Source organism: Dendrobates tinctorius, unplaced genomic scaffold (assembly GCF_039654945.1).
Source record: "Dendrobates tinctorius isolate UK_male_01 unplaced genomic scaffold, ASM3965494v1 ptg000155l, whole genome shotgun sequence".
NCBI classification, from domain to species: domain Eukaryota; kingdom Metazoa; phylum Chordata; class Amphibia; order Anura; family Dendrobatidae; genus Dendrobates; species Dendrobates tinctorius.
The window spans coordinates 6,254,905-6,269,967 of NW_027361822.1; the positions used below are offsets into that span (position 1 = coordinate 6,254,905).

Consider the following 15,063-nt stretch of genomic DNA (forward strand, 5'->3'; position numbering starts at 1 on the left):
AAAGCCCTAGACTTTTTTTTGATCGTTGGTCTCCCGCTGGCCAGCACGCATCGCTGCGTGTGGCAGGCGGGAGAGCAACGATCAGCAAGCTCCCAGCTCGTATCCAAGGTAAACAGCGGGTTTCTAAGCACCGCGTGGCGCTTAGAAACCCACAGTGTACCATAGATACCAGCGCGCTGGTGCAGGGAGCTGGTAACCAAGGTAAACTGCGGGTTTCTAAGCGCCGTGCGGCGCTTAGAAACCTGTTGTTTACCTTGGTTACCAGGTCCCTGCACCAGCGTGCTGGTATCTAAGGTACACAGCGACGCGCGCGCTCGTCGTCGCTGGTGCTGATCGCTGGTGAAGCTGCCTGTTTGGCCTGCCTGACAAGTTCATATCGTTGTCGGGATCGCTGGTGAGTCGCTATGAGTGACGGGGTGATTACACAGAGTTTGTGACCGTTATCTCTGATCAGTCATAAACTTGCATCGTTATCTTCTCCCCATTCAGGTCCCTACAATATCGGAACCGAACCTCTCTGGAGATCTTCTATATAAGAGAATTTTCCCAATTGACCCAGCAAGGATGGACAGGAACAAGGACAAGAGGGCGGAGAGGATATTACACCTCACCCTAGAGATCCTCTTCTGGCTTACTGGAGAGGTGAGAGATTCTGATGACGTCACATTACATCATTCTTATCTATGGGAATAACAGATGGACAGAACTGGAGAGGTGAGGACTCTGGAAATGTCTGTAGTGAGATTTATTAATGTGTCTCTCCATTACCAGGAATACACAGTAGTGAAGAAGACCTCTAGGGAGCGCTGTCAGGACCCTGTGTCTGTGAAGCACGTGAGGGTTCATTGTGCTCACCACACATCTAGATCAGTTCCCTGAGGGGTCTAGCTTCCAAAATGGTGTCACTTGTGGGGGATATTCACTGTTTAGACACATCAAAGGCTCTCCAAACGTGACATGGTGTCCCCCAATTGTTCCAGCAAATTTTGCATTCAAAAAGTCAAATGGCACTCCTTTCATTCCAAGCTCTGCCATGCGCCCAAGCAGTGGTTTTCTCCCTCATATAGGGCATCCGCATTTTGAGGAGAAATTACACAACAAATTTGGGGGTCCATCTTTTCCTGTTACCCTTGTCAAAATAAAAACATTTGTATCTGAAATAAATCTTTTGTGAAAAAAAAGTTAAATGTTCATTTTTTTTCCACATTCCAAAAATTACTGTGATGCACCTGAAAGGTTAATACATTTCTTGAATGTGGTTTTGAGCACCTTGAGGGGTGCAATTTTTAGGATGGTTTCACTTTTAAGTATCTTCTATCATCTAAGACAGCTCAAAGTGACTTCAAATGTGATGTAGTCCCTAAAAAAAAAAATGGTTTTGTAAATTTTGTTGTAAAAAATAGAAATTGCTGGTCAACTTTTATCCCTTATAACTTCCTAACAAATTTAAATTTTTGGTTCCAAAATTGTGCTGATGTAAAGTAGACATGTGGGAAATGTTACTTATTAACTATTTTGTGTGACATATCTCTTTGATTTAAGGGCATGAAAATTCAAAGTTGGAAAACTGCAAAATTTTCCACATTTTCATGAAATTTCCATTTTTTTCACATAAACGCAAGTCATACCAAAGAAATTTTACCACTATTGTGAAGTACAATATGTCAAGAAAAACAGTCTCAGAATCACCATGATCCGTAGAAGTGAATTATTACCTCATAAAGTGACAGTGGTCGGAATTGAAAAAATTGGCCTGGTCATTAATGTGCAAACCACCCTCGGGGGTAAAAGTGTTTAAAATGTATGCAATTATCAGTAAACATCTATTATAAAGAATGAAATAGAATCTAAAAACACCTTATAAACTGAGAAAGACACGATCTACTAGTATGAACAAAATCATCAGAATACAATTAGTTAAAAAAGGTGTATGTCACTTTAAGGGAACAAAAAAAAACTAACATGTTAGAAGCTGCCCTTACCCATAAAGGCAGTTTTGTATTCAATTTGATTATTACTATCTTTCATTGTTGTGTTTTATATGTTTTTTTTAATAAATCATGATATAATTTTATTTGGGACTTTTTGTTCTCTTTTTCTTCTTGTGTGTTTATGATCTACTAGTATGTTGTACCTTCTTTGACCTTTTGTATCACAGTAATTTGTTGTGACACAGATTATAAATACAGGAATTTTGGCCCATGCAGACAGGATATCTTCTTGTATTTGCGGAAAAAAATTGGATCATTGCTTACCTGAGAATTTAATTTCTCTTAGACATCAGTCCCTGTCGTAGTCTATTTGTGACTTGTGCTAAGGAGCAATTAGTTGCGTATTCAAGAATTAATTGGAGCATAAGAGTTGTTCTTGACTACAATTTGCTTCACTGTGCATTACCTTTTCATAAGAATTATTGTTTGTCAATATTGTTTTTAATGCACAGTGCGCTCCGTCGGCAGCTGTGATAAGAAATGACGCGTAGGCAAGAGCAGTGCTGATGAGTTGGTAAGCCAAACCTCTGAGTCCGACTCCCTCATACATATTTAAGTGATAGATTTACTGTAGTAAAATAATATCAGGCTTTTGATCACCATTATGATACCATAATCAAGCTATTAAGATAGAACATGAAATATATTTATTGGAATACAACTTAAATTAGAACACAACTTTAGAACAAAACTCTAATAAACTGTAAATATGCAATACGCTATGCAGTAAGTGGGGAAAAAAGTTTGTTCAACAAAAACTTACTCAATAAAATTTGTATATAAGAGAAATCCAATGAACATATTCGGTGGAAACAGTTACCAAAATCAACAGGATAGGAAGGAAAAATCCTGCAGAACCACCATTCATCAAGACAGTATATGACCAACTGCAGTGAACCAATCACAAACAATAGAGCAACACAGTCATAACGTCAGAAAGGATAAGAACAAATTTATTTAATTGTTAAAATATTACATAGACAAACAGGCAAAATAGGGCTAGAGGAGGGAACATGATTATTCCAGCATCATACATGAGGCCCAGGGTAGGTTTGTCCAAGGAAAGCGTGCACAATAATCATAGTATCTAAGTATACAGACACACACAGTGACTCATACATAGGTATATAGTAACAAGGGGCATAGGGTCAAAGTGTAATGCATGATTTTTAAATAGTCAGATCCTCGGAAATCATCAGCGCGGCGATGCAGCCCCCCAACTGATGTCACATCCGCCGGTTCGTGCTCCAGCGGGCAGCCGAGAGCCGGAGTCAAGTGGGGCCCCACGTGACCCGCAAGACAGTGCTCCGCCGAGCTACAAGCCAGCCGAAGCGGCAACACCGGGGTGCATGCGTGCCACACTGAGAGACAGGACGCGCCATATAAAATACTGGCACAAGTGGGCACCCATTATAAAGTGTAAAGATAACAAAATGAAATGCCACAGACATCAAAATAGTGTCATCATATGTGCGCCATATAGACTGCCTAATACATATGTCCCCGTGAATCAATAAATCAATATTTGCAAACAGTCAGGGCATATATTCAAAAACACATCAGGACAGTCATAATATAAATCATAGTCAATATAGTATAATTTAATTTATTAAACCATCAATGGACATAGCAGCATAAGTGTGGCAATAAATCCTATAGGCAAAATAAATGCCATATAAAACATACAGACATATGCACAGAAAAAATACCAGTGTATGAATATATAACTTGACACGCACACATACATATATATATAAAAAATAAATATCACAGGCCAAACAATAGGTAGACATGAATACAGGGTCAATCTGTTTGCCGACGACCTTCTTTTGACTTTGACAAATCCCCATATATTCCTACCTAATCTTTTATTTTTTTTGAATCAGATCTTTTTTATTAAACATTCAGGAATCAATACAGAAAGAATATGACATCTTATATAGCTAGTAAAATTTACATTGAGAGCAAATATTATTTAAAGGGTAAAACTCTTCCTGTGTAAGAATAAATAAAAAGAAGAAATCTCAAAACACAGATATTTGCATAAAATTGAGCCTATAAACAACATGGCTCCACAAATAAACAAAAATCAAAATTATACATCAGTGCCTCATTTCAGCGGGAAAACCATCCCCGCCAGCCGCGCCACTCCGCATCATATTTCGCCCCCCACGGATATCAGGTCCAATCCACCCCAGCTCCCTCCCACCGCGCCACTCAAAATCTACTTCGCCACAAAGGGCACTAGACTTTATTTTCACCCCCCAAGCATCCCCTCATCGCAAGCACAACAGCAACTGGTCCAACATCGCATCCCGTACCAGTGCGCCCGAGGGGAGACCCGGTGACTCCATCCATGGCTGCCAAATTTTGTAAAACTTTCTTAATGCATTTCTTTTTAAATAAGCCCCCCTTTCCAATCTGATGACATTATTTAGTTTATTTTTAAGCTCTGACAATGTTGGTGGCATAGGATCCAACCAATGATATGCAAGTATCTTTCTTGCCTGATACAGGATGCGTGCTATTCCCAGGGCCACTGCAGAGTCCGGGTCAACCCCCTCCTCCCACAAATTCAACAAACATAGACGAGGTGACGGTCGTATTGTGATATGGTATACTTGGGCTATGAGTCCCAGGGTCTGCCTCCAGAAATCCCCAATGTGCCCGCACTCCCACATAACATGCATCAAGTGGGCATCATCCTGCCCACACCTAACACATTGTGTATTGGGCCTAAGTCCCATTTTAAATAATAAGCTGGGTGTTTTATATACCCTGTGAATGAGATATATTTGCGAAAGCCGCTGGCACTCAGAAACCGCCATTTTAGGGACCTGTTCTAGAATATCGGACCACTGGTCCTCCGTCAGGGGGCCAACGTCCCGTTCCCACTTATTCTTAGCAGCAGTCAGTGGATATGTCTCCAGATGGGCAGGTAATAATCTTTTATATAATTCAGAGATAAGTCCCCTAGAAGACTCAGATGTAAGTAGCATATGTAGTGTTTGATTATGTGTCACTATCACCGGATTTGTCCTTCTCTGTTTTTCCAATGCATGTCTTAGCTGTAAGTACTGATAAAAGAAGACGTGCGGGAGGTGAAATTCTGTTCTCAATTGTTCAAAACTCTTAAGAGTATTATTTTGCAAAATTTGTGACACCAGATAAATCCCTTTATCTTCCCATCTTCCGAACCCCACCAGCTTTTTGATCTCTTGCAAATCCGGATTTCGCCACAATGGCCACAATTCCGTAGGCCCATTTATCTTCAAAAGAGACTTACCCCTATCCCACACCTTGAAAATCATAGCCAACGTGGGGTATCGTGCCCCATTTATCTGCCGTCTTCCCACCTCCAACCGGCACCCTGGATATTTCCATACCGATCCTTCCCTCACAATATCACCACCATTGTCACACGCCCCGTCTCTACCCCAACCCTTAAGATGTTGCATCTGGGAGGCTATAAAGTATATGAATGGGTTTGGCACCGCCAATCCTCCCTCCTCCTTCCCTCGCTGCAGTATCTCCAAGCGAATCCTAGCCTGTTTTTTCTTCCAAATTAATTCCCGGAATAATGTATTTATTTTTGCAAAAAAGTCCCTACAGATCCACACCGGAGAATTATGTATCAAATATAATAATTGTGGCATCATTACCATTTTGATTAAGTTAGATCTACCAATATTCGACAACGGCAGGCGACACCAAGTATGTACTTTTGCTCTAAATCGCTGCAACAGGGGCTCCAGATTCAGAGCCCGAAAATCCTTCGGGGCAGGACTAACAATTATACCCAGATACCTAAACCTCCGAACTACAGGGACCGGTATCTGCAAATCTGAGAAATCCGCCGGGAGAGGGTCTATCGGCATTAAAGCTGATTTGGACCAATTAATCCGAAGACCAGACCTCAGCCAAAATTCTCGAATGACCTCCATTGCCGGCAAAATCGAGGAATGTACCTTATCTAAATATAGAAGTAAATCATCCGCGTACAATGATATCCTCAACTCCACAGTTCCACATCTGAATCCCATTATTTCTCTGGACTTCCGAATTGCAACTGCCAATGGCTCCACCGCAGTAGCAAATAGCAAGGGCGAGAGCGGGCACCCCTGTCTAGTACCTCTCCCAAGAGGAAAAGACTCAGAGACCCTGCCATTAGCCCCAACCTTCGCCACCGGCGAGCCATACAACAGCCTCACCCAATTTATAAATCTGTGTCCAAAGCCCATTTTCCGAAGTACCGCCCACAAAAAACCCCACTCCAAACTATCGAACGCCTTAGCGGCGTCTAAGGACAAAATTGCTCTTCCCCCCAACTCCCCAGAACTATGTTGAATCCCCAAGTATAGTTTCCTAAGGTTCATAGATGTGGCTCTGCCTGGGATAAATCCCGTCTGATCCTTCTGTATAACAGATGAGATAACTCGGGACATCCTATTGGCGAGTACCTTGGCCAATAATTTAACATCTGTTGATAATAGGGAAATCGGGCGATATGAATCCGGAACCTCTGGATCCTTTCCGGGCTTTAATATTAAAACTATCAAAGCTTCCCTCATAGATGGCGGGAGGACCCTCTGCCTTTCAGCCTCTTCAAATACCTTAAGTAGCTTAGGTAGCAGTAAGGGTGCATAGGTTTTGTAAAACTCGCCAGGCAGGCCATCCATTCCTGGAGCCTTTTCATTTTGCATCTGACCAAGCGCCTCCTCCAACTCCTCCAACAGGATGTCCCGATCCAATGAATCCCTATCGCTATCAGCCAATGCAGGGAGAGAGAGCGCATCCAGGTACTGCTCAATCTCAGTCTCCGTGAGACTGCAATCTGATGTGTATAGTCGCATATAATACCTCCTTATCTCACTCACTATGTCCGCACTGTCTGTCACAGGACCACCCGAGTCCGTTTTTAGCCTATTGATATATGAAGATCCGTCCTGTGCTCTAATGACCGTGGCCAATAAATGTCCTACTCCCTCCCCCTCTATAAAATATTTTTGTTTGAGGAAATAACGTTTATTTGCTGCCGCCGACATGAGGTTTTCCCTGAGCGACCCCTGTGCCTTCTCCAAAGCTTTTTTAGTTTCCTCTGTCGGGTTGAGTATCACCGCAGCCTCCGCAACAGACACCTCCTGGATCAGACTCTCGGTGTAGCGTCTATTTTGGCTTTTCCGTGTGCATATTTCTCTAATATATAAGCCCCTGACATAGGCTTTCATGGAATCCCAGACTATGTGTGATGATGCAGAGTACTCATTAAGTTGAAAATATTCTAGAATGGCATCATGCAAAGATCCCCCTATAAGCTGGATCCAGAAGGGATTAAGCTTCCAGATAGGTCTAGATAGGGTGAGGGGGTGTCCCCATGAAAGTGTGACATGTAGCGGCGAGTGATCAGATACACTTCTAGGCAGGTAGGCCACCCCTCGTACATATGGGGTCATGAGTGTATTCCCAATGGCCAGGTCTATCCGTGACATAGCGTGGTGGGAGCTAGAGTAGCAGGAAAACTGTCTGGCTGTGGGGTTTCGGACACGCCAAAGATCTACCATACCCAGCTCCACTAACGTTCTAGCAAATGAGGTTGAGGCTGCATCCTCTGATATGTTTCCCGAATGCAACTTATCCAAATAGGGATGCAAATATGTATTAAAATCTCCTATTAGAAGAGTCGGCGCAGGGGGAAAGGAACCCAAAATAGACAAGATTCTTTTTACTGGTTCGACTGAATAGGGCGGGGGGATGTATATGGCAACCAAAATAAATTGTATACCGTATAACGTGCAAAGCAAACATACAAATCTGCCCCCAGGGTCAACCACTGATTTAGTACATGAGAAGGGGATGGACCTGTGCACCAGCACACTGACACCCCGCGCATGGGTCGAGTACGTGGAATGATATTCATGTGAAACCCATCCCTTTCTTAGCCAATGAATATTATCTTTCACCATGTGGGTCTCAGACATACACAGGATAGCCGGGAGAAATTTCTGCATATTAGTAAATATAGCACATCTCTTATTTGCATCCCCGAGCCCCCTAACATTCCACGCTACAATATTAAGTGATATCGCCATAAGAGCAGACTAAAAAATGAGAAATCGGAGCATACTCCACTCCCGAGGGAGAGAGGCAATCTCCACCATCCCTCAGTACAATGAATTGGGCGACACGGCTGACGCACATCACATCCCACAGAACAATTAGGGAATACAACAACAAACGAAAAAAACAAAGGAGGGAGAGGGAGCACTGCACACCAGTGCACAGCGCCCCTACCCCCAAACACAAGTGTAACTTGCACATTTCTCTCAAATAGAGAGAATCAGGGCTAGAAAACTCGCCCAGAGTCCATGCAGGGAGAAGGGTCCACAGCTTGTCACTGTAACGAGTGTCCACAGCAATCCGGTCAGCTCCCGCCCTGAATCCGAAATGGAATGAACAGTAGTAATTATACCAGCATAGCGTCCTAGACAAAAAGGAGTAACAACACCTGGTGGCGAAAAAAGGGAGAACTTCAAGTATTCTTCCTCCTCATGGACCTCTCATTAATATCCAGCCAGGACAGCGCCATTCCCGCCGTATCAAAAAAGTGCGTTTCTCCATTCACATCAATCCGCAGTCTAGCAGGGTACATCATGGAATATGTCACCTGTAAGTCACGTAGGCGTTTTTTAATCTCAATAAATTGCGCCCTTTTACGCTGCACCTCCAGGGAAAAATCAGGGAAAATGGAGACTTTCCTCCCATTAATAGCAAGTTCCTTAATGTCTCTGGATCTGCGCAGGATAGCATCTCTATCTTTAAAGTGTAGGAGCTTAAGCAAGATGGGACGCGGGGGTGCTCCCGGCGGGGGGGCACGCGTAGTGACCCTGTGTGCTCTCTCAATAGTAAAGAATGGGGACAAAACATCTTTACCAAAGGTGTCCATTAGCCATTTTTCAAAAAAGCCAAGTGAGTCAGTCCCCTCCGTCCTCTCCGGAACCCCCACCAGTCGCAGATTACTTCTACGGGAGCGGTTCTCTAAATCATCCACCTTGTTCAGCAGTATTGTAATATTTTGCGTGGCTTTTCCCAGCTCCCGTGTTATTGGTGGCAATTTATCCTCCGTCGCACCAACACGCTCCTCCAGTTCCCCCACCCTGGCAGTCACCCCTCGCAGCTCTTGTTTAATACAGGCCATGTCCTTGGTGACAATCTCCATTTGATTACTTAGAGTGGCCAGTGTGGTATTGCAGGAGTTAATTGCTGCGAGGATTTCTCCCAGTGTGGGCTCAGCAGTCACAGACTCCGGCTGCTCCCCATCCCCCACTCCTTCCTCCTCCAGCACAGGCCCCTGTGTCTGCACGTGTTGGGCTGAAGGGGGGCCCAGTTTACTCACTGTTCCCTCCCTGGAGAGATGATCCTCCAGCTCCACGCTGCATCCAGCGTCTGCCTCAGTCTGTGCACTGGGCGATCGAGCAGCAGCAGGAGGCACCCTTGCATATCGTTCCAGCCTGCCAGCAGCTCCCATCGCTCCACTACCAGCCGACTTGTTGTTTGCTGGTGCCATCCTGGATGTAGCAGAGGCGCGCCCCGGCGTCTCCTTATCTTTTTTACTGCTGCGGTTCGACATGGCCCAAGGATCCTCCGCTGTCTAAACGCCCAGGGAGATATTGCAGCCCTCCAGGTCAGTGGGACTCATCAGCAGTGCCGGTAATCAGGATTTATTGTCGGATCCGGGCAGGAGCTCTCTCACTCCACGTCCTCCCTACATGAGGTCCAGGCCACGCCCCCCTACCTAATCTTTTAAATACACTTAAATCCTTTGAGGAAATCTCAGGCTTAAAGGTCTATATCGATAAATTAGAGATTATGTTTCTGAACACCCCTCCTGCTGAACAAAGCTCAATAGTAGAGAACTTTCACTTCCGACAAGCAAAACATATTACATACCTAGGAATTAACCTTACATTATCTAAATCCACGCTATTTAAATATAATTATGCTCCTCTCCTCCAAAAAGTAACGCAATCTTTGCCAAAATGGTCCTCCCCATCTCTTTCATTTTTGGGAAGGGTGCACTCGAATAAAGTGGTTACTTTACCTCAATTTCTATATCTGTTCCGAACCTTGCCTATTTCAATACCTCTGATGACATTCAAATTGATACATTCGCACGTGGTACGTTTTATCTGGAATAATAAAAAGCCCCGCATCTCCCAGCAAATCCTGTTTAGACACAAAAGACAGGGAAGAGTTTCGCTACCAAACTTTACTCTCTATTATAGGGCAGCTCAGATTGCCCAGCTGGAAGGGGTAAACGCGGAACACACACCCATATGGCCACAAATAGAAAACTCCCAAATAGCACCTTACTCCTAGGAGAGTCTAATTTGGGCCACAGGGCCTTTACCGAAAGATCTGGCTCTACATTCTCCGTATACCTTTCACTCCCTACAAATCTGGAGAGCGAATAGATTCCAATTTGCGTTGCAGTCTCATACCTATCCTCTCCTGAACCTGTTTAATAATCACATGTTCCCGCCAGGAGTTACATCTCGAAATCACGTATGGTGGCAGCAGAATAAGCTAACTAGGCTACAAAATCTAACTACCCATTTTAAGCTAATGTCAAAACAAGAGTTCATCGCAAAATATCAAGTCCCGAGGTCAGAGACATTCCGACTTATAATGGGGTCAATTTGATAATGTTATACGCGAAAATAGAAGCTATTAGATCTGATTCTTTCGATAACTTTCAAGGTATCTGGGACCCTTGGATTCAGGGACATAAAGACAATGATCTTTCCAAAATGATATCTTTATCTATATAATATATTGGCATGGTAGTAGCTAATTACAATTAGAGACTTTGAAACAGGTACACTGGTGCCCCACGTTTGTGTATCTCGCACTATCGACACTCACTTTGAACCCCCCACTTTCCCTCCCCATCCCATTAAGTCTAACTTAGTTGTGTTATAATTTGTTTTTCTACACATATTCTAAGCGAAGATTTTGTAGTCAAGGATACCGTATGACCTTAAGTGCCTTTTTTTCTATGTATTTCCCCCTGTGAGGGGATCCTTGTACTTTTAATATGAATGTATCTCATGTTAAATGATGCTTTCATTTCAATAAAACTGTTGAAACTAAACATTGCATTTACCACAGTCATACACAAACAGTGGTGTGGCCAGCAATAAATGTTAAAAGCAAACACTCCGAGGGGCTACTATGTTTGAATATTTTGGGTATGTTGGATTAAGAATAGAAGACAGCACATGATGATCCTTATATGTTCAAAATTTGAAGATTCACAAACTTTGTTTTTAACAATGTCTGAAACACTTTAATTGCAAACATTTTTGCATATATCACATCACTCTATTAATAACACATAAAAATATTCAAACATAGAAAAGCCTAAGAGCAACTAATGAGTAACGAATGGAAGCAGAGGCAGAGATGGTAAAGTTCACATTCATTTTTTATTTTTAAAGTGGAACCTCGGGACCACGGTCCGGGGGCTCAACTAGTGAGCCCCGGGTACCCGTAGTAAAGCCCCTCAGACGGGACCAGAATGGAATACCCGGAGGACACAGGTGCTACCTCCAGTAAGACCCCGGACATGTGGCAGCTGACCCAGCGGGACCAAAAGGGATAACAGAAATAACAGCAGAGTTCGTAATGAGACGGGTCCTGAATCCAGGTAGATGGTGTGTAGCTGGCTCTGGTAACCTTGACTCAGTTCTGGGACTTGGATGGCTGTTGGCGGAATGGGATGGCTTTCGCCCAGATGATGGCAGGTATAACCAGGGTTATTAGGAGTCAGATATTTCTGTGGAGACAGACAGCATAAGAAAATGCACAGGGACTGCTATGCAGCGCAGACAGGTTAGCAACAGAACCGGATGTAGCAATGATTGATACTCGTTGCTCTGGCGCTCTCCCTATGGAGGAGAGGCCAGAAATAACAGCCAGTGCGCTGCCATTGGATAATTGCTTATTTTGAAAAATGCACGCTGTGCCTTTAAGAAGCCAGGGGGGGCGTATGCGCGTGCCCTAATAACGCTGGCTGAAGACCTGCCGACAGGACGCCAAGAGGTGGAGGAAGGGGAGCGAACTGAACGCTAAGAAGCAGGATGGGACACACAGGGAGCCGGCTGCTGCACAGGCACAGCGTGCAAGGCACGAGGTGAGTGCCCTGAACGAGGAGCAGCGGCAGACCAAGGCGCAGAGCCAGGACAGGGACCGGGTGTAACAGTATCCCCCTCTTTACGCCCCCTCTTTTTCAAGCCTGCGTGAAATCTTATAAGAAGAGGAGGAGCCTGGATGTTCTCCCTAGGCTCCCAAGATCTCTCCTTAGGACCAAAGCACTTCCAGTCCACCAGGTAATAGGTCTTACCCCTTATTTTCTTAATGGCCAGGATATGTTTTACCTCAAAAACATCATCCTCCGAGACAGAGTCAGGAGTGGTACTCAGATCCTTAAAGAAGGGGCTCAAAACTACTGGTTTGAGGAGAGAAACATGAAAGGAGTTAGGCACATGTAAAGAAAAAGGCAACTTCAGCTTATAAGAGACTGGATTGGATTGCTTTGTTTCAAGACTTCAAATGGTCCAATGAACCGGGGGGCCCAATTTGTAGGATGGCAACTTCTGATGGATATACTTGGAGGAGAGCCATACCTTGTCTCCGGGGCGAAAGGTAAGCGCATCCAAATGTCTCTTGTTCTGCGTGCCTCTTCATGCGCTGGGAGGCTTTCTCCAGAGCAGTTTTGGTGTCCCTCCAAACCTTAGAAAACTCTTCAGAGAAAGTATTGTCAGCCGGAACACCAGATAATCCGGAGATGGGAAGAGGTATTCCGGGTTGCAGTCCAAAGACAGTCTGAAAGGGAGACTTTCCAGAAGATTCACTTACTGTTATAGGAAAATTCAGCCCAGGACAGTAAGTCTACCCAGTCGTTGTGATGCGCGTTGACGAAATGACACAGTAATCCAGCCAGGATCTGATTAGTCCTCTCCACTTGACCATTGGATTGGGGATGGTATGCCTAGGAAAAATCCAGTTCAATTCTTACCAGTTTACAAACTGCTCTCCAGAATTTTGAGGTGAACTGGACTCCTCTGTCGGACACAATGTGGATAGGGAAACCAAGGAGACGGAAGATGTGTCGGATGAACAGATCTGCCAGTTCAGGAGTGGTAGGAAGACCGGGTAGCGGAATGAAGTGAGCCATCTTAGAAAAACGGTCCACTACTACCCACACCACAGAACAGCCAGATGAGATTGGAAGATCTGTGATGAAGTCCATCGCGATGTGCTGCCAGGGGGCGGACGGAATTGGTAGAGGCTGAAGCCTACCAGCAGGTAGATGTTTAACAGTCTTGTTACGGGCACAGGAAGGACAGGCTGCAACGTACTCCTGGATATCCTTAGCCATAGCAGGCCACCAGTAGTATCGGGTGATGAGTTGCAGAGTCTTCCTCTGACCGGCGTGACCAGCCAACTTGGAAACGTGACCCCACCAAAGGACACGAGTACGTTCAGGAGCATATACGAAAGTTTTCCCAGGGGGAAGCTGGGTAAGATCAGCAGAAGCGACAGCGACTAACCTTAAGGGTTCAATGATGTGCTGAGGTTCCCTCCTCTTGATCAGGAGGCAAAAAGGCTCTGGAAAGTGCGTCTGCCTTGACATTTTTATCAGCTGGACTAAAATGAAGAACAAAATTAAATCGAGCAGAAAACAAAGCCCAGTGGGCTTGACGGGGATTCAGCCTCTGCGCGGTTTGAAGATAAGCAAGGTTTTTGTGATCGGTGTATATGACTACTTGATGAAGAGATCCCTCAAGAACATGCCTCCACTCCTGCAGAGCCAATTTGATAGCCAGCAATTCCCGATCTCCAACGGAATTATTCCTCTCTGCGGGAGAAAAAACCTTGGAAAAAAAACCACATGAGTTCATTCGACTAGTGGACAATTTCTGGGTAAGTACTGCTCCAGCACCTACGGAGGAAGCATCGACCTCAAGAAAAAATTACTCAGAGTTAGGACGATGGAGCACAGGTGCAACAGCAAAAGACTTCTTGAGCGAAACAAAAGCCTCCTCTGCATCAGGAGGCCAATCCTTGGAATTTGTACCTTTCCGGGTCAGGGCTGCGATGGGCGCCACTCGGGTGGAAAAGTTAGGAATGAATTGTCTGTAGTGGTTGGCGAAGCCCAGGAATCGCTGTATGGCCTTCAGCCCAGACAGACGAGGCCACCTGAGTACAGCCAATAACTTCTCCCGGATCCATTTTCAATCCTGTGGAGGAAACAATGTAACCGAGGAAAGGCAAAGAGGATTGTTCAAAGAGGCATTTCTCAAAATTGGCATACAGTCTGTCTTCTCTGAGCCTCTGTAAGACTAGGCGAACTTGCCTCCGGTGCGTGGCCAAGTTAGTGGAAAAAATCAGAATGTCGTCCAGGTAGACAACAACACAGGTATAGAGCAGATCCCTGAAAATGTCGTTGACGAACTCTTGGAAAATAGCGGGTGCATTGCTTAGGCCAAAAGGCATTACCAGGTACTTGTAGTGACCATCACGGGTGTTGAAGGCCGTTTTCCATTCGTCTCCTTCCCGGATTCAGATCCAATTGTAGGCACCTCTGAGATCCAGCTTGGTGAAGATTTTGGCCCCTTGGAGGCGGTCGAACAATTCTGAAATGAGAGGCAAGGGGTACTTGTTTTTTACCGTGATCTGGTTTAGTCCCCGGTAATCAATACAGGGCCGCAAGGATCCGTCCTTTTTCTTCACGAAGAAAAATCCTGCCCCTGCTGGTGATGATGATTTTCGGATAAATCCCCTGGCCAAATTGTCCTGGATGTAGTCCGTCATAGCTTGAGTCTCTGCCTGGGAAAGAGGGTAGACTCTACCATGGGGAGGAGATGCTCCAGGAAGAAGATCTATTGGACAGTCATACTACCTGTGGGGAGGAAGTCTCTCAGCCTCCTTTTTCCCGAAGACATCCGAGAAGGACCAGTAAGAGGATGGTAGCCCAGGCAGGGTAGCAGGTTGGACAGAGGGTGAAACT

General features: G+C 44.8%; 1 protein-coding gene across 8 annotated transcripts in view; it reads left to right on the forward strand.

Annotated features, from left to right (window-relative positions):
- LOC141050961 (uncharacterized) overlaps window positions 1-15,063 on the forward strand; it is a 292,974-nt gene that overhangs the window by 10,194 nt on the left and 267,717 nt on the right. For 6 of the 8 annotated variants that reach the window (XM_073547698.1, XM_073547687.1, XM_073547704.1 and 3 more), the window contains exon 2: window positions 490-642. The exons of 1 other annotated variant lie outside the window; for it this stretch is intronic. In XM_073547698.1, the coding sequence (XP_073403799.1) occupies window positions 490-642 (153 nt within the window). Of the gene's footprint in view, window positions 1-489; window positions 643-2,441; window positions 2,506-15,063 lie in introns of those variants that run through there. One more of the 8 variants, XM_073547695.1, reaches the window with a different exon arrangement.